Source organism: Pempheris klunzingeri, chromosome 3 (genome assembly GCF_042242105.1).
Source record: "Pempheris klunzingeri isolate RE-2024b chromosome 3, fPemKlu1.hap1, whole genome shotgun sequence".
Lineage (NCBI taxonomy): Eukaryota > Metazoa > Chordata > Actinopteri > Acropomatiformes > Pempheridae > Pempheris > Pempheris klunzingeri.
The window spans coordinates 2,917,055-2,941,083 of NC_092014.1; the positions used below are offsets into that span (position 1 = coordinate 2,917,055).

Here is a 24,029-nt window from a genome sequence, read left to right on the forward strand (position 1 = left end):
AAAGAAACACACTTGTCTCACACTTCTTCAGCTGACTAAATCTACAAGCACATCACAAGGACAGCAACAGTTGTGGATGAAACCGAGGTAACTAATCTTTTTAGGTCGTACACGCAAAAATATATTGAGAAAATTAGCAAATATCCAAATTTCATAATGAAATTTACCTAAAAGCTGTTTAAAACTGGGGCAGGCAGTTTATTTCTGGTGTCATTCTTTAACAATCTCATAATAACTTGTCAGCATGTTTTAATCCAAGTGGTCTGAGAGAAAACAAGACTTCTGCCGCTCCTCTCGGCTCTGCGTTTGGACTTTAGAAAATCTACACTTTGACTTCGGCCAATCAAAGGTCCTCTCAGAGAGAGAGAGCGTTCTTATTGGCTGCTCTACAAACACAGATGCTCGGGCACGATGCTGCTGAAAGTCTGATTCAGGAAAATCCTGCAGAAAAAGTTGTTATTCCTGCATTGACAACAACAGCTTACAGTGCAAAGAACCCAAACAAAGGGAAACGGACTCATGCAGAGAGTCTAAAATACAATAAAACATGAGTATCAGGGACGATGAAGAGAACTGCGTTACAAAGCTGCTGACTTTATTATTCTGTAATGTCTAAATGTGTTGCAGTGGTTTGTTAGCCTGTCATGGACGTTATTATTATTATTAGACCTCGTATATCACATCCATGTGTTGTGTTGGCAGATTTAGCATGAAAGCAGGTGATATTTACAGTTTTTTCTACCTATGTTGAATGTTGCTGTAAGTTCAGCCTTGAGTTAAAATGGGCTCCCTTTCATTGTGACTCTGGACCCCATCAGAGGGTCGGATGTCACAACGTACGGAGTCAGTCGTCCCCTATAGTTATTAATGTAGTTTCAGCAAATAAAAAATGTGATTTTTAAAAAACATCTGTAACTTTTAAGTGTTGTAAGCCAGAGACACCAAGTCAGTTTCAAAACAAGGACAATCACATCTCTGGAAAACTCTCTTCATTTGTCTTAATTAACAGTTTAACAGTTAACCATGGGGTGCCACAAGGCTCCATCCTTGGTCCCCTCCTCTTCATCATTTACATGCTCCCCCTTGGCCTGATAACCCGCCGCCATGGTCTGCAGTTCCACTGCTATGCTGATGACACTCAGCTGTACCTCAACACCTCACCATCCACTCAGCTCCCTCCACAGTCCCTCATCAACTGCCTCTGTGAAATAAAAACTTGGATGACCTCTAACCTCCTCAAACTCAACAGAGAAAAAGCAGAGCTCTTGGTCGTGGCTCCCAGGGCACTGCTCCAGAAGGTTGGAGATCTTCTCCTCCATGTGGACGACTGCTCCGTCTCTCCGTCCCCTGAAGCACGAACCCTCAGCGTCATCCTGGACTCCACCCTATGCTTTGTCACTGTTGGTGCGCTCCACAGGAGGGGATATCGCTGCATTTTCTGTCACCGTGTCGTAGGAAGTAGATGCACTATAAACGTTTCTGTTCAACAAATGCTTCTCTGCTACGAGCACTTTTAAGTTCTTCACATCCTGCGTCTTCACAGGCAGGTAGAGGTTATTTACATTTTTAATACTACACTGACCTTATTGCTGATAATTACTGTTATTCTGGTTAAATTCTCTTATTGGAGCTAACAGTCCCCTGGGAGTACCACATGGAGGAGGCCAATGAGTGCAAGCGGCTCAAATATCACAGAGGAATGCCGGAAGAGAGGCTGGAAAGCCCGCTGCGAGCCAATAGAGGTAGGATGTCGAGGCTTTGCTGCCCGCTCCCTCAGCAAGATCTACACCCTGCTTGGCATCACAGGGGCTGCGAAGAAGAGAGCCATCAGGTCTACCACAGAGGCTGCAGAGAGAGCCTCGAGGTGGATCTGGATTAAAAGGTCAGAGAAGTGGGCCAACGCTGCTGGGACACAAGTCGGGGACTGATCACCCCCGACTGGGTCGCCTGAGGGAGGGATTCTGATGTTGAATGACCCGAAACACCCGATGAGCTCAGGATACATACATCACTGATGATGTGTCCCAGCGCATTCACGGATGTATGTATACACCTTCTAACTGGCTCGTCCAGTGACTATCAGGAATAGACTGGGTGACGACCAGGAAAGTTTGGTGACAACTGGAGAGACAGAGGACAGCACAGAGAGACGGCAACCAGGGGCAGGGAAGGGTTAACATCCCGATCTGCATCTCCCGCAAGGGAGAACCCTAGCAAGCTACAGATCATCCCACGGATAAATACCCCCAGGGGTGCCTGAGAGGGGGGGAGGATGAGCACCCCAACAGGACGGACCTAACGATGACGACTTTGGAAAACGGACAATTGACCATGACAAGCAAATGCATCTGCGGTAAAGTCTGCAAGAATGGCCGAGGCCTAAAAATCCATCAGGGCCGGATGAGATGCTTGGTGAAGAAGACTGCAGCACAGCGCACAGGATCAACACCTGGTGAGACGCAGGAGGAGCCCGGCCCGGAGACAACCCACAGAGCTCAGAACCTCCAAGTACCCAGCACTCCTATTCCCAGCAGAGTAGTCCAGAACCATCGCATCAAGTGGCCTCAAGCAAAGCAGCACAGCCTGTGGCAATAATTTGATGAGGATACATCTAGCATCATCAATGCAACTGCAAAGGGAGATGTTGAAGGCCGACTCAAGAACCTGACAACCATCATTACAAGCTTTGGGGCTGAGAGGTTTGGTGTCGAGGAGCCCAAGTCCAGTAAGCCAACGTACACCAACAACCGTAGGGCAGATAAGATCCACCGCCTGCGGAAAGAGCTGCGGATGTTGGCCAAGCAGTTCAAGACAGCACTTGAGGAGGAGAAGCCACCTCTCGCTGATTTCTGTCAAACCATCCGGAAGTCCCTCAAGACCCTGCGTAGAGCTGAATGGCACAGGAGACGGAGGATGGAGAGAGCCAGGAAGCGAAGTTCCTTTCTAGCCAACCCATTTGGTTTTACAAAGCAGCTGTTAGGGCAGAAATACAGTGGGCGGCTTGAGTGCACCCAGGAGGAAGTAGACAACTTCCTGCACAACACCCTTAGTGACCTGCACAGAGAGCAAGAGCTTGGACCACAGAGAGCTCTCCTGGACATGCCAGCCCCTCTAGTGGAGTTTAACACCTCAGATCCCACGTGGAAGGAAGTCCAGGAGGTAGTAACAGCCGCCAGGGCCAGCTCTGCCCCAGGTCCGAGCCAGGTACCCTACAAGGTGTACAAGCGCTGCCCAAACCTCCTCAGAATCCTCTGGAAGCTGCTGCGAGTGATTTGGCGAAGGGGGGCCACCGCAAACCAGTGGAGACGGGCGGAGGGCGTCTGGATACCCAAGGAAGAGAACTCAACCAGGCTGGAACAGTTCCGATCCATCTCACTCCTCAGCGTGGAGGGAAAGGTCTTCTTTAGCATCCTGGCTAGAAGAATGACAGACTTCCTCCTAAAGAACAAGTACATCGACACCGCAGTACAGAAAGGCGGCATTCCTGGAGTCCCAAGGTGCCTGGAACACACCGGGGTGGTCACCCAGCTAATCAGGGAGGCACGTGAGGGGAATGGAGATCTGGCAGTGCTTTGGCTGGACCTAGCCAATGCATATGGGTCGATTCCCCATAAGCTGGTGGAAACTACCCTGGACCGACACTACATACCCTGCAAGATCAAGAACATCATCCTGAACTACTATGGGGAGTTCAGGTTGAGAGTGACATCAGGGAGTGTAACATCCAACTGGCACCAGCTCGAGAAAGGGATCATAGCTGGCTGCACAATCTCAGTTATCTTGTTTGCTCTTGCCATGAGCATGCTGGTGAAGGCAGCTGAGACGGAGTGTAGAGGCCCCCTATCAAAGTCTGGAACTCGACAGCCCCCCATCCGCGCCTTCATGGACGACCTCACGGTGACCACCACATCAGTGCCGGGATGCAGGTGGTTCCTTCAGGGCCTGGGAAAGCTCATCTGCTGGGCAAGGATGAGTTTCAAGCCAACAAAATCCAGACCCATGGTCCTGAAGAGAAGAAAAGTTGTGGACAAGTTTCGCTTTGCTGTGAACGGCGTGCCAATACCATCCATCACTGAGACACCAGTCACTAGCCTAGGAAAGGTTTTCGACTGCAGCCTCAGAGACACAGTGTCAGTCCAAGCGACCACCAAGAAGCTTGAGGCCTGGTTGTCTAAAGTGGACAAGTCTGGCCTACCCGGCAGGTTCAAGGCATGGCTATACCAACATGGCATCCTGCCCCGTGTACTCTGGCCGTTGCTGGTCTATGAGGTGACTTTGTCCACAGTAGAGACCCTGGAGAGAAAGATCAGCTCCTACCTCCGAAGATGGCTGGGTCTCCCACGTAGTCTCACAAGTGCTGCTCTGTACGGCAGGAGCAATAAACTCCAGCTTCCCTTCAGCAGTCTGCAGAGGAATTCAGGGTTTCCCGCACAAGAGAGGCACTAGCCTACCGAGACTCAAGTGACAGCAGAGTGGCATCAGCAGGCATAGTGGTGAGGACGGGCAGGAAATTTAAAGCTCAAGAGGGGCTGGAGGTAGCGGAGTCCCGGCTGAGACACAAGGCGCTGGTGGGCTCGGTGGCCGTCGGACGAGCAGGGCTGGGAGCCATCCCTCAGCCACGGTGCGACCTGGCCCAAGGCAAGGACAGACGCCATCTTGTCCTGGAGGAGGTACGGGCAGGTGTTGAGGATCAGAGGACCAGCAGGATGGTGAGCAGGGGGCTTCAACAAGGTGGGAAGGAGCGCTGGAGAGAAAACTGACCTGGAATGACATCTGGAAGGCAGAGCCACAGCGGATCAAGTTCATCATCCAAGCTGTCTACGATGTGCTACCAAGTCCATCTAACCTGCACATCTGGGGAAAGAGTGACCTTCCAACATGTCCTCTCTGCCCAGGACGGGGCACATTGGAGAACATCTTGAGCAGCTGCCCAGCAGCCCTTGGCGAAGGACGCTACCGCTGGCGCCACGACCAAGTGCTGAAGACAGTGGCCGAGACCATCTCCACTGCAGTGGCCAACAACAGACAGACCCACACAAAGGGGGAAATACTTTTTGTGAAAGCCAGAGAAAAGCCACGACCACAGACAACATCAGCAGCCAGCCTACTCTCATCGGCATCTGACTGGGAACTGCGGGTTGACTTGGGCAGGCAGCTCAAGTTCCCAGAGTACATAACACCAACCTCTTTGAGACCAGATATGGTGCTAACATCTGTCTCCTCCAAGCAAGTTCTCTTATTGGAGATAACAGTCCCCTGGGAGGACCGCATGGAGGAGGCCAATGAGTGCAAGCGGCTCAAATATCACGAGCTCACAGAGGAAGAGAGGCTGGGCTGCTGCGAGCCAATAGAGGTAGGATGTCGAGGCTTTGCTGCCCGCTCCCTCAGCAAGATCTACACCCTGCTTGGCATCACAGGGGCTGCGAAGAAGAGAGCCATCAGGTCTACCACAGAGGCTGCAGAGAGAGCCTCGAGGTGGATCTGGATTAAAAGGTCAGAGAAGTGGGCCAACGCTGCTGGGACACAAGTCGGGGTCTGATCACCCCCGACTGGGTCGCCCTGAGGGAGGGTGTCTGATGTTGAAAGACCCGAAACACCCGATGAGCTCAGGATACATACATCACTGATGATGTATCCCAGCGCATCCACGGATGTATGTATACACCTCATATAATTGTTTGTCTTGCTGGCAGTAACCAAAGCAATGCAGTCTATGTCTCTCTGTCTCTCTGTCTCTCTCTCTCTTTGTTTGTCATCAGCAACATCCGTACAGGAAGAAATCGTGTGAGCGAAGCTGTTATCTGGGCCTATTTTTGTCTTGATGACAGCGAAGTGACAAAGAACAAGTTCTTCCCGTAGACCGCTGAACTTCTTCGTAAGAAACTTTTCTTTATATATGTCAAATATGTTTCACTCAGGTTAGATATTAAGTTTACAGCTGAGTGAACACAGTCAGCTAAATATTCAGCTTTATTTCCTGATGTGATTGTTGTATATCTCATGTATGTTATTTAGCTGCTGGTGTGATATTAAGCCTCTGAAGCTGCAGCAGAGCGAGGAGAGGACCAGCCATGGGTTTAAAAGTGGCAGCAGCTGGAATTCTTGTCATCCTTCTCTCTGTGTCAGGTACCGGTTATTTACATTCATCATGTTTCACTGATACTGAAGCTGATTATTACTATTATGATTATTATTGTTCTAGTTATCAGCTAAAAGAAAGTTCATCCCTCAGTGTTTGTATAAGATGGAAGTTTCAGTCAGTGATTGTGTTTTATTGATCAGGACATTGATCACAGAAGGTTTTGCTGCTCCATTATTCTATATATATTTCAGGGCTGAATTTATGTATGTACAACCAGAGTAAACTAAAGTCTTTGAACTTTTCTTCATCAGTGTAACTACTTCAGCTCAGTTTCTATGTCCGAACCAACCCACCAGTCCATTCATTGTGTGTGGGGGCCACGTCTTGATATATATATATATATCAGTACTCTGTATTTATTTTCACACTCACTCAGCAGACTCACCACAGAGTGAAGAGAGGATAAAAAAAGAAAGATACACACACATTTCTTTCTGCCTCCTTTCCTCCTGTGCTCTGTGTTACAGTGATACAGGGTCAGAATGACTGCAGAGTGACCTACACCTCTATTTACATCTGTGCCCTGAAAGGATCATCAGTGGAGCTACGCTGCACCTACAAATACTCGTCCAGAATAAATGGTCGTGTTACTGTAGTTCAGAAGACATTGTGGTTTACTAAAATGAGAGGAAGTGAACCAGTGGATCTGAGCACAGATGCAGAGTACGCAGGTCGTGTGCAGAACAGGTGTTATGAGAAGAGCTGCACTCTGAGAATCACAGACCTGAGAGAGAGCGACTCAGCTGAGTACAAGTTCAGGTTCATAACAAACCAACCAGGTGGAAAGTTTACTGGATCACCTGGAGTCCCTTTGACAGTCACAGGTAACATTTTCATTCATATTTTACTAATTTCCAAATGTTCAACATCCAGAAAATAACAACAAGAATGTATCATGTGTTTATTTCCATGTGTGTCGACAGTTTTGAGATTCCTGTTTCTTCTTCACAAATCCAGCTCTGCAGGTGAAGGAGACATCTTATCATTCCTCGACTGCTCTTTCATGCCAAAGTAATTGTCGTCTACCTGGTAATCCTTCCTACGTCTGGTACAAGAATGGACAGAAAACTGAGAGAAAAACATCTTCTTACTCAGGCTACATCAGTCCTGGAAACAGCTATGTCTGTGCTGTGAGAGGACATGAGGATTCCCACTCTCCTCCAGTGTGTGAGTTCTCCACAGTCTTCTACTAACATGTCACCATCTAGTGGAGCCTTCTAACTACATGGATATTAAATATGGAGGCTCCGACTATGACTCCTCAGCAGCTCTGGTTTAAAAATGCTCATATAATTGTTTTATCTTTCAGGTGTCGGTGGACAAAGCTGCAACAGAGTGACTTACACTCACAGAAGCATCTGTGCCCTCAAAGGCTCTTCAGTGGACATTTCTTCCACATACAGCAGTTCTGGATCGATCACATCAAAACTCTGGTTCAGGTCTGAACGTAGTCGTCAGTGGGTTTATCAGTCACAGCCTGAGGACCTTAGTGAAGACCCCCAGTATGCAGGTCGTGTTCAGGTCCTTGAAACAGAGGGAGGACGCTCCACTCTGAGAATCACTGAGCTGACAGAGAGAGACTCAGCCCAGTATCACTTCAAATTCACAGCAGGAAGCTTTGACTGGAGGAGCAGTTTACCTGGAACAACTCTGACTGTCACAGGTACTGATGAACACAACCTGATGGAGACACACCAGCACAGTAGATTTAAACAAGCAGATGACAAGTGGAGAAGATGCTGCTTGATACAAACGTTGAATCATCCATCAGTCCCGTTACTTATCTCCTCAGTTTAGACTGAGTGTGTCTTTGTGTTTGCAGCTGAGTATTTAGTGATCTATGACATTACTGTTTCACTGTTTCACTCCTTTTCATATCCAGCTCTGCAGGTGCAGGTGACCACAACAACACATCATCAGCTTTATACCGAGGCAGAGCTGAAGTGTCACAGCAGCTGCAGTCCAGCTGGTCGTCTTTCCTTCGTCTGGTTCAAGAATGGACAGAGAATCATGAGGGAGGAAACTTCTTCTTATAAAGACAACTTTTATCCTGGAGACAAGATCTCTTGTGCTTTTAAAGGACGTGAGGATTATCGCTCCCCTTCAGTGTGTGAGTTTACTTCACTGTATTTTTACTTTCACCTCACATAACATGACAAAGTCCTGAGAATGTCTGTGAGGCAGTTTTACTGCTGTTCTGGGAATTCAAACCATCAGTCTGGTCACAAAACCACCTCCTATGTTTCTCTAAGTATGAACTTAAATGCAGTATGTGTCACCGTAGCAACAAACCATGAATTTACACTAACCAACCTTCATCGATATGCAGATGCTCCAAGACTTCCCTCTGTGTCAGTGAGTCCCTCTGCTGAGATAGTGGAGGGCAGCTCAGTGAATCTGACCTGCAGCAGTGATGCTAACCCAGCAGCTACCTACACCTGGTACAAGGAGGACGAAGACTCACCAACAGCATCAGGACAGATCTTCACCATCACTGACTTCAGAGCTGAACACAGTGGGAATTATTACTGTAACGCCTGGAACAAAATAGGATTTAAAAAATCTGCCTTATATCTGATTGTTTTAGCAGGTACATTTTTCCATGGTGCTGTTTTTTCCTAACAAACTGATTCATGACTCAGATCTACTAGTGAGCTCCACTACTGTATATCTAATAACTGCTTATCTCCATTTCTAGAGAAACTATCAGTGTCAAACATCATCAGGTTGAGTCTGGTGGTCGTGATGCTGATTCCTCTGCTTCTTCTGTGTCTCTGGATGAGGTAAAGACATGAAAAATAATCAGCAGCATCACTGCTCTTTTATTCTGAATATTTACTTTCATAGTTTCAAAGTTTGCAATTCAACTTTGTATAGTTTTATTTGGTTGTTTTAGGAAGAAAGAAATTCTGCTCTCCACCACTGAACCGAATGAACCCGCTGAGACTGTGGAGGTGAGAGAGATACTGGGCCACAGGGACAGAACTTAATCTACCAACAAGTCATGATTTGTTATGAATTCAGAGGCTCTTATTTTGTTAATAATATGAGGTCATAAAGACAATTTACATATAACTTGATTAGTAAACTCTTTCTTAAGACAAACCACCCATGTTCATTTACTTTCACACGTTTTCCTCATTCCTCATTTCCTGTGGACGCCTTTTGTACCAAAGAGCAATTTCAGGAAGCAGATTTACTTTCATCACATCTGAGAACGTTTGAATGTAAAATCTAAATTCCTTGTATGAAGCCTTTGACTCTCATCTTGTTTTCTCTCCCCATGAGTTGGAGGCTCGTCCTGATTATATCAACGTCCCAGACGTGAAGAGGATCACCACAGAACGGACAGAAGACACAGAGGAGCAGGAAGACCTGGTGTGAAGGTCAGTCAGCTCTGAGTCTGCTGCATGAACAAAACTAACTCCAAACAACTTCCTAGCTCCATTTCTGAGATATAACTCCCCAAATCTTTTGGATTTTGCTCAGATGCAGTCAAAGCAGAGGGGACTCACGTGCATGGAAACAGAGGAGAACAGCACTGAAGGCTGTGGAGGATGTGGGAGAGGTGGATTCATTTACCTTCAACTGCAACAGTTTTCATTTCCAGTTTTCAGCAGCAGCAGCTTTGCGGAGAATGCAAGCTTGATTTTTACCTGTGCAGGTAGACGAGAGATGTCCAGGATTTACCTTGGTGTGCAAAATCTTCTTTTAAATGTTAATGCAATAAACTGCTGTTGGGAAATACTGACTGCCCAATCACATCACATGTGTCCTGGCAGAGAAAGTCAGTAACGTGTGTTCAAAACAAACAGCTGGAAGCACAATATGTCACAGCATGTACATTGTGTATGTAAACACACTGCAGTCAAACAGAAGTCCAGCTCTACCGCGCTTTGCTAGATGTCACATTTTCAGTGTGTTGCAGTGGCTGCTTGAAATAAACATCCAGCTTCCACAACAGCTCTGCAGTTTCAACATCATTTCAGTTCCCTCTCACTGCCGCAGAGGGTGTGAAGGTGTGAAAGTGTGCAGACAAACTGTGTTCATGTGTATTAATCACAGTAAAGTGTTTATTTATCAGGAATCATTGATGAAACTTAAACTAGTTTTTGAGTTAACAGTCTGTTTGATGGGACAGAAATGGAAAAGAAACACAAAAACACACTCACACTTCTTCAGCTGACTAAATCTACAAGCACATCACAAGGACAGCAACAGTTGTGCATGAAACTGAGGTAACTAATCTTTTTAGGTTGTACACGCAAAAATATATTGATAAAATTACTGAATATCCAAATTTCATAATGAAATTGACCTAAAAGCTGTTTAAAACTGGGGCAGGCAGTTTATTTCTGGTGTCATTCTTTAACAATCTCATAATAAATTGTCAGCATGTTTTAATCCAAGTGGTCTGAGAGAAAACAAGACTTCTGCCGCTCCTCTCGGCTCTGCGTTTGGACTTTAGAAAATCTACACTTTGACTTCGGCCAATCACAGGTCCTCTCAGAGAGAGAGAGCGTTCTTATTGGCTGCTCTACAAACACAGATGCTCGGGCACGACGCTGCTGAAAGTCTGATTCAGGAAAATCCTGCAGAAAAAGTTGTTATTCCTGCATTGACAACAACAGCTTACAGTGCAAAGAACCCAAACAAAGGGAAACGGACTCATGCAGAGAGTCTGAAATACAATAAAACATGAGTATCAGGGACGATGAAGAGAACTGCGTGACAAAGCTGCTGACTTTATTTTTCTGTAATGTCTAAATGTGTTGCAGTGGTTCGTTAGCTCGTGTCATGGACGTTATTATTATTATTAGACCTCGTATATCACATCCGTGTGTTGTGTTGGCAGATTTAGCATGAAAGCAGGTGATATTTACAGTTTTTTCTACCTATGTTGAATGTTGCTGTAAGTTCAGCCTTGAGTTAAAATGGGCTCCCTTTCATTGTGACTCTGGACCCCATCACAGGGTCGGATGTCACAACGTACGGAGTCAGTCGTCCCCTATAGTTATTAATGTAGTTTCAGCAAATTAGAAATGTGATTTTTAAAAAACATCTGTAACTTTTAAGTGTTGTAAGCCAGAGACACCAAGTCAGTTTCAAAATGAGGACGATCACATCTCTGGAAAACTCTCTTCATTTGTCTTAATTAACAGTTTATTACCATTGATGGATCCACTTCCCAGCCTGCTCCATTTAACCATGGGGTGCCACAAGGCTCTGTCCTTGGTCCCCTCCTCTTCATCATTTACATGCTCCCCCTTGGCCAGATAGTCCGCCGCCATGGTCTCCAGTTCCACTGCTATGCTGATGACACTCAGCTGTACCTCAACACCTCACCATCCACTCAGCTCCCTCCACAGTCCCTCGTCAACTGCCTCTGTGAAATAAAAACTTGGATGACCTCTAACCTCCTCAAACTCAACAGAGAAAAAGCAGAGCTCTTGGTCGTGGCTCCCAGGGCACTGCTCCAGAAGGTTGGAGATCTTCTCTTCCATGTGGACGACTGCTCCGTCTCTCCATCCCCTGAAGCACGAACCCTCAGCGTCATCCTGGACTCCACCCTATGCTTTGTCACTGTTGGTGTGATGGAAGATGACAGTTGTCTTCCTGGCAGTGGCCAAAGTCACACCATCTCTCTCTCTCTCTTTTACACACTTTTCTGGGACGAGCAACATGATTAGCGGAAGAGAAGTTGCCTTTTAAGGAGGCATGTTTGACCACAGTGAAGTGACAAACAGCAAATTGTACTTGCAGATCTCAAACTTCTCCAAACGAGACTTCCTTTATACATGTCACACATTTTTAGTTAGTTTAGTCTCAGCGGAGCGAGGAGAGGACCAGTCATGGGGTTCAAAGTAGCAGCAGGCGGACTTGTCTTCCTTCTCTCTGTGTCAGGTAGAGCTTATTTACATTTTTAATACTACACTGACCTTATTACTGATAATTACTGTTATTCTGGTTATTATTTTTAAAGTTATTCACAGCGATATCTTGGCATGAACACAAAAGTAGACCAAGCTTATTCATTAGATTTAAAGTTTGGGTTTCTAAAAGAAAGTTCATCCCTCAGTGTTTGTAAAATATGGAAGTTTCATTCAGTGATTGTGTTTTATTGATCAGGACATTGATCACAGAAGGTTTTGCTGCTCCATTATTCTATATATATTATTATTGTGACAAACATTCAGGGCTCAATTTAAATGTAGGACGTCTCTGTAAACGATGAACAACCAGAGTAAACTAAAGTCTTTGAACTTTTCTTCATCAGTGTAACTACTTCAGCTCAGTTTCTATGTCCGAACCAACCCACCAGTCCATTCATTGTGTGTGGGGGCCACGTCTTGATATCATAGTTAAAAGTAGGAGAGGTTCACACATTTCAGTGTTCTGCTTTTTATTTTTACACTCACACAACAGACACTTGACCACAAAGTGGAGAGAGGATGAAAAAAGACACACACACACACACACTTCTTTCTGCCTCCTTTCCTCCCTAAGAAGAGGAAGTAATTGAGCTCTCTGCTGTGCTCTGTGTTACAGTGATACAGAGTCAGAATGACTGGGGAGTGACCTACACCTCTACTAACATCTGTGCCCTGAAAGGATCATCAGTGGAGCTACGCTGCACCTACAGACACCCGTACACAATGAATGGCCGTGTTGTTGTAGTTCAGAAAACATTCTGGTTTACTAAAATGAGAGGAAGTGAACCAGTGGATCTGAGCACAGATGCAGAGTACGCAGGTCGTGTGCAGAACAGGTGTTATGCGAAGAGCTGCACTCTGAGAATCACAGACCTGAGAGAGAGCGACTCAGCTGAGTACATGTTCAGGTTCATAACAAACCAACCAGGTGGATGGTATACAAGTCAGACTGGAGTCACTTTGTCAGTCACAGGTAAAATTTTTTCCAAATGTTCAACATCCAGAAAACAACAACATGAATGTATTATGTGTTTATTTCCATGTGTGTCGACAGTTTTGAGATTCCTGTTTCTTCTTCACAAATCCAGCTCTGCAGGTGAAGGAGACATCCTGTTTTTTCTCGACTGATCTTTCATGCCACAGTGATTGTCGTCTACCTGATAATCCTTCCTACGTCTGGTACAAGAATGGACAGAAAACTGAGAGAAAAACATATTATTACTCAGACTACATCAGTCCTGGAGACAGCTATGTCTGTGCTGTGGAAGGACATGAGGATTTCCACTCTCCTCCAGTGTGTGAGTTCTCCACAGTCTTCTACTAACATGACACCATCTAGTGGAGCCTTCTGACTACATGGATATTAAATATGGAGGCTCCGACTGTGACTCCTCAGCAGCTCTGGTTTAAAAATGCTCATATAATTGTTTTATCTTTCAGGTGTCGGTGGACAAAGCTGCAACAGAGTGACTTACACTCACAGAAGCATCTGTGCCCTCAAAGGCTCTTCAGTGGACATTTCTTCCACATACAGCAGTTCTGGATCTATCACATCAAAACTCTGGTTCAGTCCTGAACGTAGTCATCAGTGGGTTTATCAGTCACAGCCTGAGGACCTTAGTGAAGACCCCCAGTATGCAGGTCGTGTTCAGGTCCTTGAAACAGAGGGAGGACGCTCCACTCTGAGAATCACTGAGCTGACAGAGAGAGACTCAGCCCAGTATCACTTCAAATTCACAGCAGGAAGCTTTGACTGGAGGAGCAGTTTACCTGGAACAACTCTGACTGTCACAGGTACTGATGAACACAACCTGATGGAGACACACCAACACAGGAGATTTAAACAAGCAGATGACAAGTGGAGAAGATGCTGCTTGATACAAACGTTGAATCATCCATCAGTCCCGTTACTTATCTCCTCAGTTTAGACTGAGTGTGTCTTTGTGTTTGCAGCTGAGTATTTAGTGATCTATGACATTACTGTTTCACTGTTTCACTCCTTTTCATATCCAGCTCTGCAGGTGCAGGTGACCACAACAACAGATCATCAGCTTTATACCGAGGCAGAGCTGAAGTGTCACAGCAGCTGCAGTCCAGCTGGTCGTCTTTCCTTCGTCTGGTTCAAGAATGGACAGAAAAACATGACGGAGGAAACTTCTTCTTATAAAGACAACTTTTATCCTGGAGACAAGATCTCTTGTGCTTTTAAAGGACGTGAGGATTATCGCTCCCCTTCAGTGTGTGAGTTTACTTCACTGTATTTTTACTTTCACCTCACATAACATGACAAAGTCCTGAGAATGTCTGTGAGGCAGTTTTACTGCTGTTCTGGGAATTCAAACCATCAGTCTGGTCACAAAACCACCTCCTATGTTTCTCTAAGTATTTACTTAAATGCAGTATGTGTCACCGTAGCAACAAACCATGAATTTACACTAACCAACCTTCATCGATATGCAGATGCTCCAAGACTTCCCTCTGTGTCAGTGAGTCCCTCTGCTGAGATAGTGGAGGGCAGCTCAGTGACTCTGACCTGCAGCAGTGATGCTAACCCAGCAGCTAACTACACCTGGTACAAGGAGGACGAAGACTCACCAACAGCATCAGGACAGATCTTCACCATCACTGACTTCAGAGCTGAACACAGTGGGAATTATTACTGTGAAGCCCGGAACAAAATAGGATTTCAAAAGTCTGCCTTATATCTGAATGTTTTAGGAGGTACATTTTTCCATGGTGCTGTTTTTTCCTAACAAACTGATTCATGACTCAGATCTACTAGTGAGCTCCACTACTGTATATCTAATAACTGCTTATCTCCATTTCTAGAGAAACTATCAGTGTCAAACATCATCAGGTTGAGTCTGGTGGTCGTGATGCTGATTCCTCTGCTTCTTCTGTGTCTCTGGATGAGGTAAAGACATGAAAAATAATCAGCAGCATCACTGCTCTTTAATTCTGAATATTTACTTTCATAGTTTCAAAGTTTGCAATTCAACTTTGTATTGTTTTATTTGGTTGTTTTAGGAAGAAAGAAATTCTGCTCTCCACCACTGAACCGAATGAACCCGCTGAGACTGTGGAGGTGAGAGAGATACTGGGCCACAGGGACAGAACTTAATCTACCAACAAGTCATGATTTGTTATGAATTCAGAGGCTCTTATTTTGTTAATAATATGAGGTCATAAAGACAATTTACATATAACTTGATTAGTAAACTCTTTCTTAAGACAAACCACCCATGTTCATTTACCTTCACACATTTTCCTCATTCCTCATTTCCTGTGGACGCCTTTTGTACCAAAGAGCAATTTCAGGAAGCAGATTTACTTTCATCACATCTGAGAACGTTTGAATGTAAAATCTAAATTCCTTGTATGAAGCCTTTGACTCTCATCTTGTTTTCTCTCCCCATGAGTTGGAGGCTCGTCCTGATTATATCAACGTCCCAGACGTGAAGAGGATCACCACAGAACAGACTGAAGACACAGAGGAGCAGGAAGACCTGGTGTGAAGGTCAGTCAGCTCTGAGTCTGCTGCATGAACAAAACTAACTCCAAACAACTTCCTAGCTCCATTTCTGAGATATAACTCCCCAAATCTTTTGGATTTTGCTCAGATGCAGTCAAAGCAGAGGGGACTCACGTGCATGGAAACAGAGGAGAACAGCACTGAAGGCTGTGGAGGATGTGGGAGAGGTGGATTCATTTACCTTCAACTGCAACAGTTTTTATTTCCAGTTTTCAGCAGCAGCAGCTTTGGGGAGAATGCAAGCTTGATTTTTACCTGTGCAGGTAGACGAGAGATGTCCAGGATTTACCTTGGTGTACGTCATATTGTGAAAAAATGTAATCTATTGAGTCTTTTTTTGTAGTTGTACATGTGTTTATTTTTATTTCATTACTGTCACTTGTAATTAGATTAGATTAGATTAGATATTGTTTATTGATCCCTCAGTGGGGAAAGTTTGCTATTACAGCAGCTCAAGGGGACAGACAACAGCACACAGTTAAAGAAATAGAAAATTAAATAGCAATAATATAATATATACAGAGGAAAAACCTATATACACAAAAAAACAATTATATAAACAATAATTACAAAAAAAAATGTGGAATGGGATGTGAATTATTGCACAGTTTCTGTTTCTGTTTTTGTTACTTGCCTATGGACTGTTGTAAATTTGCACTCTTACTAACTATGACATGTGTAAATCTTGCATTTTCATACTGATGCAATGTGATGTAATGAGCCCTGTCCCTATCAAATAAACAAAGAAATAAACAAGCCATAAAAGACGCCATGTTTCCTTCCACTATGATGAATTGTCAGCATCATCTGTGATAGATGTTGTTGTGTGTTATTGTAGCCTTGCTGGTTTGTTTGTTTATTTATTTATTTTTTAAGAAACTTTGTTTTCCTCTTGACAAAGATAGTAAATTCAAACCGACCAATCACAGCACAGGACATGCAAATTAGAGCATCCAAGCCCCGCCCTGTTGTTGTACGCAACCAATGGGAGATGAGGTGGGCGGGGCCTGGAGGGTAACAGCGGAGGATTCAAACCGAACATGGCTGCGGGCAAAGATGTGGATGAAAACACACAAAATAGAAGGTAAGAACGAATTGAAAGTGGCTTTTTTTCGCTTTAAATTGTATTTACATTACCGCCGAATCAACATCTCTCTCTTACGGCTGAATCTGAGAGGTTTTTTATGATGGTACGCACGTACGTTAGGTTAGTGAGACTGATTGACAAGGACTGTCACCCTAACAGTCAGTTAGCCTCCTGACGTTAGCTAACGTTAGCTGCCTGTTAGCGTTAGAAAATCAGAATATATTGAGTTTCCTACAACTTGGTGATCAGATATAGTCCCCAGCTTATGATTGGTTTATTTTGAAAATAAGTTAAGCAACGTTAGTGGGGAATTATCGGCTTGCATTAGCTAACGTTAGCTACACATTAGCTTGTTTGAATTTAAGCTAGCTAGGTGAATTTAGCTAACGTTAAGTGAGTGTGGGGCGATTCAGTGTTGATTTTGCTGCATGTGTTCTTTCTCACATACTTTCTGTTGAGGCGTGAACTCCAAATCAACAGCCCTGCAACAGATCCTGCCTTTGTTCAGCTAATCCATGTTCAGGCTTAGTTGAAACTGTCAGAGAGGTCCTAGGTGGTGATGGTGGTGTCAGGATGGGCTCATACACTTATATAATGTCCTCTGTGGCTCTGGAGGGAGCTCTCTAAAGTCTAAGACAATAAACCTGAACATTTCAACTGGGTCACATCAGCTTGGGCTGTTATGCTCCTCATGTGTGCATGACATTTGTCCACCCACTTACTATTACAGTTTGTAGATCTGTGCACACACTTTTGCATTGGTGACGGTGTAGACTTTCAGTAGACACACATATGGCTAAGATGTTTGATTATTGAAGTGCAGTATAACTGTTGAAGCATCTACACGTCCACTGGGCTGGAAACACTTAAGTAGCCTGTGTCTTTTTAACCGAATTGTTACTGGCCTATGATGTCTTCTCCCATGCTACAAGAAAACTGTGTTTACAATCTTCTTGTCCCCCCTCAGAGGTACAGTGTGCAGTATGGTGATCAATCATGAGGAGTCACCAGGGGGCTCTCGTGTTGGCCGACCGCCAGTCATCTTCAACCCGGACTTTTTTGTGGAGAAACTCCGCCATGAGAATCCTGATGTTTTCCTGGAGCTGGTGCTGAGTAACATCACTCGCCTTATTGATCTTCCTGGGACAGAGTTTGCACAGCTCCTCGGTGAGGAGAGCCCGAAGACCCCAACAGGCGGAAATGGAGGCTTCTTTCGCTCTTTCAACTTCCTCAAACGCAAAGGTCAGAGGTCAACTTGATAACTTTTAGAAATCACCTTTGACAATAGCCCCAATGAATGCCTGTCTCTGTTTTTGGAAGACCAGACTCTATCATGTCATGTCCATGTCTATTAGACAACAAATCAGATCAGGTAAACATAGACATCAGGCAGCAATCAGATCATCCCAGTGAATAGTTGACCACCAAGTTCATTTGATCCATTTCTGTTATCAGTGCAGACTACTGTGCATTGCAAAACAATGACCTCAAGGCGGAGAGGAAGAAACAGTCCAATGTGTGGCTTCATTTCATGAGGCCAGTTATTGTGTCTATAAAATGATCATTTCAAGTGTAGTGTTGTAAGTGTAAGTGTAGTTTGTTAAGAAAACAGCTGCTCTGCTGAACAACATAAAGAAAAGTGATGAAGGAGGCTGATTATAACAGTGGAAGCAGCAGCGATACGCTGAAACATCTTTCACCAAAACTTGGGCTTTAACTTCCGTGATGGTGTGTATCTGACACTCTTTGCACGAGTACAGCCGCTTCCCAACTGAGCAGCACGCCCATTACAAAGAAAACCTAAATAAACTGAATGCTGTGCAAATGTTCTCGCAATCCATCCGTTCAAGATGGTGACAGACAGACACTGTGTTCAGACTTGGAGGTCATAGAACAGCTGCAGGAAACTGATCAGGAATTGATAAAGACTCTGATTGACAAGCAGAATAAATTATGTCTTTGGCATCAATAAAATCTTATCATTTCCCATCCCTACTGGTTGTGAAGGGAGATAAAGAACTTTGTCACAAACCTGTGTTCTTTGATGAACCACACAAATCACCTCTGTGTTAATGTCGACCTCTAACCTGTGCCTGCTTGCTTGTGGTGTTACTGTCCTGTTGAGGGCTTTTTTAGTAACTATATACTATCACTCACTCCCATCTCTCCCAATCCTTTCACAGATAAAGGCGTTGTGTTTGGGACCCCACTGACAGAAAGCTGCATTGCTCAGATCTACCAGCTCATTGAGTATCTCAGCAAAAGTGAGTCATCTAAAGGAGCTTTTTCATTACACAGTTTTAGCACGACTTGACTCGGTTTCGGTCGTTTTCCATTACAATTGAGTTCCACCTCAACGTGGGCGGGGTCGTCATAGCAAGGCGGCCCGAAACTCCAGTGGCGTCATTTGTATGCGACACAAATACAACCCAACTAAGGACATCGAGCGTTTGGTTTGTGTGTATCCGTTTATCTTGTTCACAGAAATAATAAAAACGCACGGCCGCTGTTGCCAGGGTTTTAAAAATGTGAACGAGTCGCTCTCATGACTCATCAAGTGAGGTCGCTCCCTGGCCAATCAGTGGCCTGCAGTCTGGTGACGTCACATTTTAAGCTCGACTCAGCTTGCTTGGAAACCCGGCCGAGTAGGTACTAAAAAAGTACCTGGTATCAGGTACTATCACCTAATGGAAAACCTTAAAGACCAAGTCGAGTAGAGCCGAGTAGGTGCTAGTGGAAAAGTGCCATAAATAAAATGTTTTTACATCCAGAAGCCAACCGCATGGTCTCTCTCTTAAACAATAAATAACCCTTTTTATTTGCTGTCAATTCAAACCACTGATGAGTGTGGTTAGAAATCTGACTTGTCCTTGGTGCGGATGACAGGTTTTCTGTTTTCATTAGCCAGAGCAAAAAAAGCACACAGATTAATAGAGCAAACTGTTTTGGAGAGATCAGATGTCTGAGGCTCTCTGTTGTGCGCCTGCTCTTATGCACTTAGACCTGCATGTGGAGGGCCTGTTTCGGGTGCCGGGGAACAGTGTTCGGCAGCAGTCCCTGAAGGAGCTCCTCAACAGCGGGGCCGATGTGGACCTGGGGTCTGGAGAGTTTCACCCCAATGACGTGGCTACGCTGCTCAAGACTTTCCTGGGAGAGCTGCCCGAGCCCCTGCTCACACACAGGCACTTCCACGCACACCTTAAGATAGCTGGTATGACACACACACACACACACACACACACACAGTTTGTCTAACTTTTAACCAAAACTCTGCACAAACATTGCTGAATGTTTGCCCGGCATTGTAGTATGAAATGTTGCATGTTATGAGAGGCAGGACCCTTGAAATATGTCCAAAATGTAGATGATTTCTTTATAGAATTCTTCGGGGAATAGTTTAAATGTTTATGTCTTATGGCAATACTGTATAATAATGACTTTATCCCACCCATGTGCCTCTTCCAGATATGACTCTGTTTGATGAGCACGGCAACAAGACCGCGATACCCAACAAGGAGCGTCAAATAGAGGCACTGCAGCTTCTCTTCCTGCTGTTACCTCAGGCCAACCGCTCACTGCTCAAACTGCTACTGGACCTGCTCTACCACACCGCCAAGCAACAGGACAAGAACAAGATGTCCGCCTCCAACCTGGCCCTCATGTTTGCACCACATGTCCTCTGGCCCAGACATGTAAGATTTGTCCTTTCTTAACTACACAAGTAAGGGAGGCAATATGAGAAAGATCAGGAAGCTGAAACCTGCCACATACCAGAATGATAAATGGGCACATTTACCTTAAAACCACTATGTGTAGAGTTAGAAACATTTGTATGTAATCACACCTCCCCCCTGAGAGTACAGATACTTTATCAAGCACGCAAAGAATACTGATACAACACACGTATTGCTAGCTTGTAAGTGAGATTGTTTTTGAATCTGTGAACGCAGCTTTAACTGTTTTTCTGACTTCTGTCCTGTCCTGTCCTGCTCCAGATGACAGCTGGTGACCTGAAAGACAATCTGAAGAAACTAAACAGCAGCATGGCCTTCCTCATCAAACACTCGCAGAAACTCTTCAGGGTGATTACTGACCACACACACACACATAGCACAATTAAACTGTTAGAAATAAATGAACTCAGGTTAAAAGACTAAGCTGTGGATGAGTAACGTGTGTCTGCTCTGTCTTGTTCAGGCCCCAGTCTACCTGCGGGAATATGCCAGAGTGCACTTCGCTGGGACCAAGGCTCTGCAGACCAAGGTTGGTGGAGGGAGTTCACATTGGAGGACAATTCTTCCAACCACAAACACACCACTAAATGCTTAGCTTTACTTCCCCTCCCGTTAAAATGGCATCTGATTCATTTGCTCCAATCATATCCACCTCTAGAGGAGTTAAACCATGTGAATAGGTGACAAATGACAAAACTTGAATTGAAAAGTAGATCAAAACTCAAATTTCTGTTATTCAAAAATATTTAGCAACGTGGAGTATATTTTTGGGCAGTGAATGAGACTGAACATTTAAGCAAGACGGTAAAAAAATTATTATTATGAACTGAATTGGAGAAACTAGCAAGATATCCCACCTCCTCATCTCAGGCTTTCCTCCAAAGCCGCTCCCCCACAACACATGAATGAAGAGAAGACCTCGTTCCTTCTGCACGCAACCGCTGCAGTCTAACAAATCAGCAACGCTGTTAAAGGCCACGACCATATAAACACAAGCAAAACAGCAGTAACAAACCTAACGTTGGCTTTAGCTTGGAGTTACTGAGCTTTGAGCTGTTAGTCCACTAAACGGCCGTCCGTGGCCGTCAGCAGCGGCTCTCTCTTCGTCTGTCGCTGAGCTGTAATTTATAGTTTAGCCACATTTTCTTTGCCATTCTTGTGTGAACTGCTTCTCTAGCTTTAGCCTCGTGAACATTTCCAGTTGTGCAGAAGGCAGCACAGGTAGGCAGGTACGTACGTAGACTGGGAGGTCTGATTATTACAAGACACAGACACCACATTCTTCTCTTTTTTCTCATATTATTTCATAGATACTTTTTTCATCCTTCCTGTATTGATTGCTGTGGAGCTGTTATGAGAATTTCAGCCAACATAACAAAAAAAGTGCTCCCAAAATAAGCTGCAGATCCTCCCTGTAACACGTGTGATGTACCCTCACCCAGGATGACCTGGAGCTGCTGGCAGCGAGCAGCTCTCCTGCTCAGCGGAGAGTGTTGCCCCTGAAGAGGACGGCTGCTCTGGGCCCCAGCTCTCAGGAGCAGTGCCAATCACCGGCTCAACAATACACAGAAGAGGCTCTGAAGGACCTCTTCAGACACGTCCACCACAACATGCCGGACTCAGCTAAGAAGAAGAAACTCGTCCGACAGGTTCACTTACGTACTTACTTCTATCCAATTAAAGAAATGAAGCGTCTTCTGCTGCTGAACTCCCTGAATGCCGGCCACTTTATTTTATCTCTCTCTCTCTTTTGTTTTTTCTGTATGCAGTTAGTCAAACAATCAACATCGGGGACGCCAACGAAAGATCACAATCAGGTTCTCCCAGCGCCCAGCAAGAAACATCCCCGTTCCCGCTCATTTGGTGGCCTCATCAAGGTACTAAAACAGTCCTGGAATATCAAGACGAGGAAAAGAACAAGAAATGAAGTACAAGAAATGACCCAGATCATTTCCACATTTCATTTCCATTAAATTAGAGATGAAAGCAGGATGATAATGTTTCCCTAAAAACTCTCAAAGCTCTTAAAGGCCTAGTAGGTAATCATACTTGTTGCATCATTAATTGCTCACAAAGCATGTGACAATTGGTACTAATGATTAATTAGAGGGTCAGTAGGTTGTGCCAGTTCAAATGCTGCATCGGACCGTGATAATACGTCATTTGAACTCCTAATCATATATATATATATATATATATATATCAACCAGAAGTAATCTTCAGTGTCTGACCACCTGAAAAGCTAATTTGGTGGAATTATACTGTGCAGCTCTTCACGTTAGAAAGCTGTTTTAACAATCCTTTTTCATGCAGAAATCCTGCCATGTCTTGGCGATAAACCTATTTTTCAGTTTAGTGGTAAAATGTTCCTACTTAAATCAAAATGTGTCCTCTAACAGCGCAGAGCTCGTGGTGAGCAGCTGACAGCAGAGAGGCGTGTCAGACACATCTCCCCTGACGGAGTCACCAGAGCCGGAAGAAAACCCGGCAAAGAGAACGTCATCCTGCAAGCGGTGAGCTCACGTCCGCAGCGTCTAATGTCAAGATGAAATGTGCTTTATGTTTTTGTTCACACTTTTGTTGGCGCTGTGTTCGAATGAGAGTTTACTCTTTTATCTGCCACAAAATTTACAGATGACCCAACATTTCTTTTTGATCTTGCTAACAAAAATGATGTTGTTTCGGTGTGTGTGTGTGTGTGTGTGTGTGTGTGTGTGTGCACAGGTGAACAGCCCATTAAACGGCCCTGTGTTGGGGAAGGCAGGACTGGTGGTAAAAAACCGAGACTTTACTTAATACGGGCAAAGCTCTGGAGGTTTCTGAGGTATGACACAGTTTTCCACTTTTCCTCTTCATGTAACATCAGGAAAATCACTGTCGTACTTCTGTTCATACATTTAGGAGGATGCAAACGTAGCTGTTGTTTTGTTTTGTGTAAAAACATTACAGTATTCTTACCTGTGTAAACTCACTAGGCCGTGGAAACAGAATCCACAGTGACGCACAAGGTGTTTTTATGGAGAAGAGATTCAGAAACCTGTAAATTGTGACTTGTCATCATGAAACTTTGTGCTTACTTTTCTCAGATCATCACACCTCATTGTTCTTCGCACTTTTACTGGTACTTTCTCTCATTTGTTTGGTTGTTTCTCCTCCCACCTCTCTTTCCTCCCTCCGCTCGTCTCTCAGCAGGACTCTCCATCTGCGTTTCTCTCCCGCTCAGCAGATGTCAGTGTAAAACCCCACACCTCCTCCGTCTGGACAGGACTTGGGCAGTATTAATATTATTATTCCTCATGTGTATCATTGTGTTTTCACCGTAGTGAGTCTATTTTAACTGTGACTAATATGTAGCAGCTTTAGTCTTGGCCAGAACAGCCAAACCAAACCGGGAGCTCTTCTTCTCTTCTCTTCTCTTCTCTTCACCGCTGCACATTAATCAAGACTGTTCCAAACCGGCCCCAACAAGCTTTGCCTCAGTGTAAAGATGCATGATGGGGCTAAAATTAGTCTACCACCAATCATACAGAACGATTATGACAACTCTTTTATTCCTCCACTTGGTTTGTGGGAATCAGTGTCTGCTGTGAGGAACAGATTT

At 44.7% G+C, this 24,029-nt stretch overlaps 3 protein-coding genes and 1 pseudogene across 3 annotated transcripts; all 4 read left to right on the forward strand.

The window, feature by feature from the left end:
- Window positions 1-2,301: 2,301 nt before the first annotated feature.
- On the forward strand, window positions 2,302-5,539 carry LOC139199031 (uncharacterized; annotated as a pseudogene).
- A 532-nt stretch (window positions 5,540-6,071) lies between these two features.
- Window positions 6,072-8,293, forward strand: LOC139199033 (uncharacterized). Its single transcript, XM_070828038.1, has 5 exons — window positions 6,072-6,126; window positions 6,610-6,966; window positions 7,100-7,309; window positions 7,452-7,805; window positions 8,025-8,293. Exons 1-5 carry the CDS (start codon window positions 6,072-6,074, stop codon window positions 8,291-8,293), a joined length of 1,245 nt encoding a protein of 414 aa, XP_070684139.1.
- A 3,254-nt stretch (window positions 8,294-11,547) lies between these two features.
- LOC139199039 (B-cell receptor CD22-like) lies at window positions 11,548-14,828 on the forward strand. Its single transcript, XM_070828044.1, has 6 exons — window positions 11,548-11,731; window positions 12,692-13,048; window positions 13,164-13,373; window positions 13,516-13,869; window positions 14,089-14,316; window positions 14,536-14,828. The coding sequence occupies exons 1-6, from the start codon at window positions 11,548-11,550 to the stop codon at window positions 14,826-14,828; spliced, it is 1,626 nt and encodes a 541-aa protein (XP_070684145.1).
- A 1,819-nt stretch (window positions 14,829-16,647) lies between these two features.
- arhgap19 (Rho GTPase activating protein 19) lies at window positions 16,648-23,957 on the forward strand. The gene is made up of 12 exons (XM_070828169.1): window positions 16,648-16,691; window positions 17,662-17,936; window positions 18,878-18,958; window positions 19,696-19,905; window positions 20,160-20,386; window positions 20,690-20,776; window positions 20,892-20,957; window positions 21,871-22,077; window positions 22,198-22,305; window positions 22,828-22,941; window positions 23,153-23,252; window positions 23,618-23,957. The coding sequence occupies exons 1-11, from the start codon at window positions 16,648-16,650 to the stop codon at window positions 23,222-23,224; spliced, it is 1,491 nt and encodes a 496-aa protein (XP_070684270.1). The 3' UTR covers window positions 23,225-23,252; window positions 23,618-23,957.
- Window positions 23,958-24,029: the final 72 nt, after the last annotated feature.

Excerpts from the sequence above, each read along its gene's own strand:
- LOC139199033 (XM_070828038.1), top strand. The coding sequence starts at position 6,072 with ATGGGTTTAAAAGTGGCAGCAGCTGGAATTCTTGTCATCCTTCTCTCT. Across the intron at positions 6,127-6,609 it reads CATCCTTCTCTCTGTGTCAG|TGATACAGGGTCAGAATGAC; the intron begins GTACCGGTTATT and ends TCTGTGTTACAG. Across the intron at positions 7,806-8,024 it reads AACAACTCTGACTGTCACAG|CTCTGCAGGTGCAGGTGACC; the intron begins GTACTGATGAAC and ends TTTCATATCCAG.
- LOC139199039 (XM_070828044.1), top strand. The coding sequence starts at position 11,548 with ATGACCTCTAACCTCCTCAAACTCAACAGAGAAAAAGCAGAGCTCTTG. Across the intron at positions 13,374-13,515 it reads TTTCCACTCTCCTCCAGTGT|GTGTCGGTGGACAAAGCTGC; the intron begins GTGAGTTCTCCA and ends TTTATCTTTCAG. Across the intron at positions 14,317-14,535 it reads TTATCGCTCCCCTTCAGTGT|ATGCTCCAAGACTTCCCTCT; the intron begins GTGAGTTTACTT and ends ATCGATATGCAG.
- arhgap19 (XM_070828169.1), top strand. The coding sequence starts at position 16,648 with ATGGCTGCGGGCAAAGATGTGGATGAAAACACACAAAATAGAAG. Across the intron at positions 17,937-18,877 it reads CAACTTCCTCAAACGCAAAG|ATAAAGGCGTTGTGTTTGGG; the intron begins GTCAGAGGTCAA and ends ATCCTTTCACAG. Across the intron at positions 20,958-21,870 it reads CCAAGGCTCTGCAGACCAAG|GATGACCTGGAGCTGCTGGC; the intron begins GTTGGTGGAGGG and ends ACCCTCACCCAG.